Raw genomic sequence first — 3131 nt, 5'->3', positions numbered from 1 at the left:
GCCGTTTTAGTTTCTCCTCCTCTGTCTTTAAGCCCACCCACCCGCCGCTCTCCCCTCTCCACTCTCCACTCGCCAAAGTCCACCCGTGTCGCCTCGGTTTCTGTTCGTTCCACAGTCAAGAAAACCGTCGCAGCCGACCACCACACAGTCGCCGACGACATGGACAACAGCCCCGCCTGGCAGAGGGTCATCAATGACCTCGCCGGCGACGACAAGGCCATGCACGCGGACCTGAAGGAGATCGGGCAGTGGTTCCCTAGCATTGGGATGCTGCATCACCACGCGCGTGGCCTCCTCAAGGTCTTGACCGTCGATAAGAAGCAGCGTGCCATCACCGACCCCAAAGGTATCCCTCCTGCGCTCATCCTCCGCTTTGGGATGCAGGAGACGCGCTCCGACGACCCGAGGCAGCGTGCCCGGTGGTGGATGTACCGGTCCGCCACCGCGCTGCAGCAGCCGGATCCGCTCCGCGTTGGCTCACGAATGGAGCGTGTCGACAACGTCGTCTTGGCCGTCCCCGCACCTATCAACACGGCCTACTGGGACCGCTTCCAGCCCGATCAGTTGACGCGCACTCTTTCCCGGAGCTAAAATGGATAGATCGGGCAGAGAAGGTGGTGGCGACGGCGACGTACCATGCAACGGCGGCGAGGCATGCTCCTCACGCCGGGAGGAAGCGAGAGGGATGTCACGCAGGCCCCTGCCAAATGGAGCAGACGGCGGCGGCTCAACGTCCAACGACGAGCTCATGGCCGCCGTCGCCACACTCGGCCACGCCGGTGAGCTTGAGGTCACACCTCGGCAGCGACGACGAACAGGGAGCGCAGCAGAGCAGGGGAGAGGAGAGCGACTTGGTCTGGTCCGACCAGGTGGATGGAACGGTCCGACCAGGTGGGCTGCTGTTTTATTCCCTGGCGATTTTGCAAAAAAAAATCCCCGCATTCCCCCGAATCGACCGGCCAGACCAGGTGCTGATGAGTTGCCGATCAACGCCCGCTGGACATGCGAGTCAACAGCCAAATCAGCGCGTACGTACAAGAAACCGTATATTGGACCATAGATGACCACCAGAGACAAGTTCAGTTACTGTATTTAGGAAATTTGTAAGTACGAGGACTAAATTGGCCAACTCGACGAGTATGAGTACCTCTAGTGAATTTTTCTCTAGTTCTTTTGTTAGGTACGTTTTCTGCATGGTTCTAGTATCGTTTGCGCGAGGACGCCTACTGCGCGAACTGACTGCGTGGTTCTAGAATTGTTCGCGCCAGGACGCCCACTGCGCGAACTGACTGCATGGTTCTAGTATCGTTCGCGCCAGGACGCCTACTGCATGAACTGAGTCATCTATGATATGGCGCAGGTGCACATCGAACGGCTGGATGGGAGTTCACGCCAGGTGACAAACCACCTGACGTTCTCTCCCTATGCTTTAGGTAGTTTATTTACTTACGGGTGAAGGCAATTTATTTTCCAATAAGATTACTTTACCTCCTCACTTATTTGAGGTTGGTTTACCTTGACCCACTCACCCATAAAACCAGTTATTCTACTTCTGAACTATCTAAAACCATATAAATAAGCTGCTAAAATGTTATTGAAGGTGGTTTTTCCTACGTGTCATTACATGTGGTCTGTCACATGGCAATAATATTTTAAATATATTTCTAATCTCATAACCGAACAACATTTTTAAAAATATTTTTTGTTTAATAGTGAGAAGGACTCGTGATTTCTAGAGAAGATTGATATTTTTCTTTTGATGAGAATAAATGTTTAATCATGTTGTATATTACTACATCTGTTAGGTGAAATCTTGTCCCCTTCCTGAACTAGGTTGTAAGAGCAATTCAACAGTTCTCAGAGAAAAAAAAACTGTCATTTGATGCATGAGAGGGCGAAAAGCTTGCTCCAGCTCTTACTCCATCCTCTCTTTTACATGCATCAAATCCTCCTCTCCATCTACTAACATCAAATCCTCCTGTCCATCTACTAACATATTATAACCCACCAACTTAGTTTTTATCGACCAACCGGGTTACCAGGAACATATTGGATGCATGAACAGATAAACGTTAGAACAGTAAGTTAAAACTGTCCAGAAAACTCTTTCAGAACAATTGAGCAGAATCTTGACGTATGGGCTTAAAAGTGTTATTATGAGTAGCCGTCTAGCATGGAAGATGGGAATAGAAACATTTGGACCAAAAGCAGGACAACCTCATTCTCTCATGCAAAGCTCCACAAAACAAGTAAGATTTCACAAAGACAAAGCAAAGCTCCCACGAAACATGTAAGATTTCAGTGTCAATACAATATGCCACTTACACCAATCTAGGCATTTCAGGTAACAGAGCAAACATAAAATACTTCCACACTATGCTAGGCATTGCATCGCAGTCCTGACCTAGGCCTTTATTATGCTTCTTTTCCCTCTCCATCTTCAGAGAAAGCTGTGGAACAAATCAGTAAAATGTTGGGTCAGTGTGGTTAAACCAACAAAAAAAAGGCAAGTCCATCCCATTTGTATGATGCAAAACCAGTGGTATCTCCAAAAATGGAAAAATAAAATGTCAGAACATAAGAAAAACAATGATCTAAAAAACAGTGGATTGAATGTGGCATACCAACATGAAAATATTATCCCACTATTTCAACCTATGTTAAGGGTACTATAGTTGTCTAGAAACAGTCTATTTACTTGCAGAGTGCTAGAAATGCACAAACAATTTCATAACATTGCATAAGGTGTCAACATTGAAATACCAGTTACACCGGCAAGCTGACTTGCTACCACATTTAAAATGTTTAAGCAAAAAAACACAAATGTTTTAAAAAGTGGTAGAGAAAGCGCTCCAGCTCCACCTAGCAACTAGACCACTGCCTAGCATTTCTAGGCATTTCGCAAAAAAAAAAAAGAGAGCCACGTGTATATATACTTTCATTATACACTGTAAAATTTTAAATTTGACAAGGATGAGTACTTCAATGAGTCAGATATTTACTAGACACAGTTTCCATAAATCTCCCACTTATCCTCTTCACTACCCACTGTTCCTGTCCTGCAAAGTACTCCCTCCGTTCCAAAATAGATGACCCAACTTTGTCCTAACTTTAGTACAAAGTTGGGTCAT

The 3131-nt window shown here is 46.5% G+C and overlaps 1 protein-coding gene across 1 annotated transcript in view; it reads right to left on the bottom strand.

Moving 5' to 3' along the window:
• Nucleotides 1–2204: 2204 nt before the first annotated feature.
• Nucleotides 2205–3131, bottom strand: part of LOC119305155 (60S ribosomal protein L35-3-like) — a 4010-nt gene continuing 3083 nt past the window's right edge. The window contains exon 4 of the mRNA XM_037581758.1: nt 2205–2450. Within this exon, the coding sequence (XP_037437655.1) occupies nt 2416–2450 (35 nt within the window). The 3' untranslated portion in view covers nt 2205–2415. The remainder of the gene's footprint in view (nt 2451–3131) is intronic.

The sequence above is a fragment of the Triticum dicoccoides genome, chromosome 5B (assembly GCF_002162155.2).
Source record: "Triticum dicoccoides isolate Atlit2015 ecotype Zavitan chromosome 5B, WEW_v2.0, whole genome shotgun sequence".
In the NCBI taxonomy this organism is placed as follows: Eukaryota; Viridiplantae; Streptophyta; class Magnoliopsida; order Poales; family Poaceae; genus Triticum; species Triticum dicoccoides.
The sequence above is the reverse complement of the archived record's forward strand: the minus strand, read 5'-3'. Positions and strand labels throughout refer to the sequence as shown.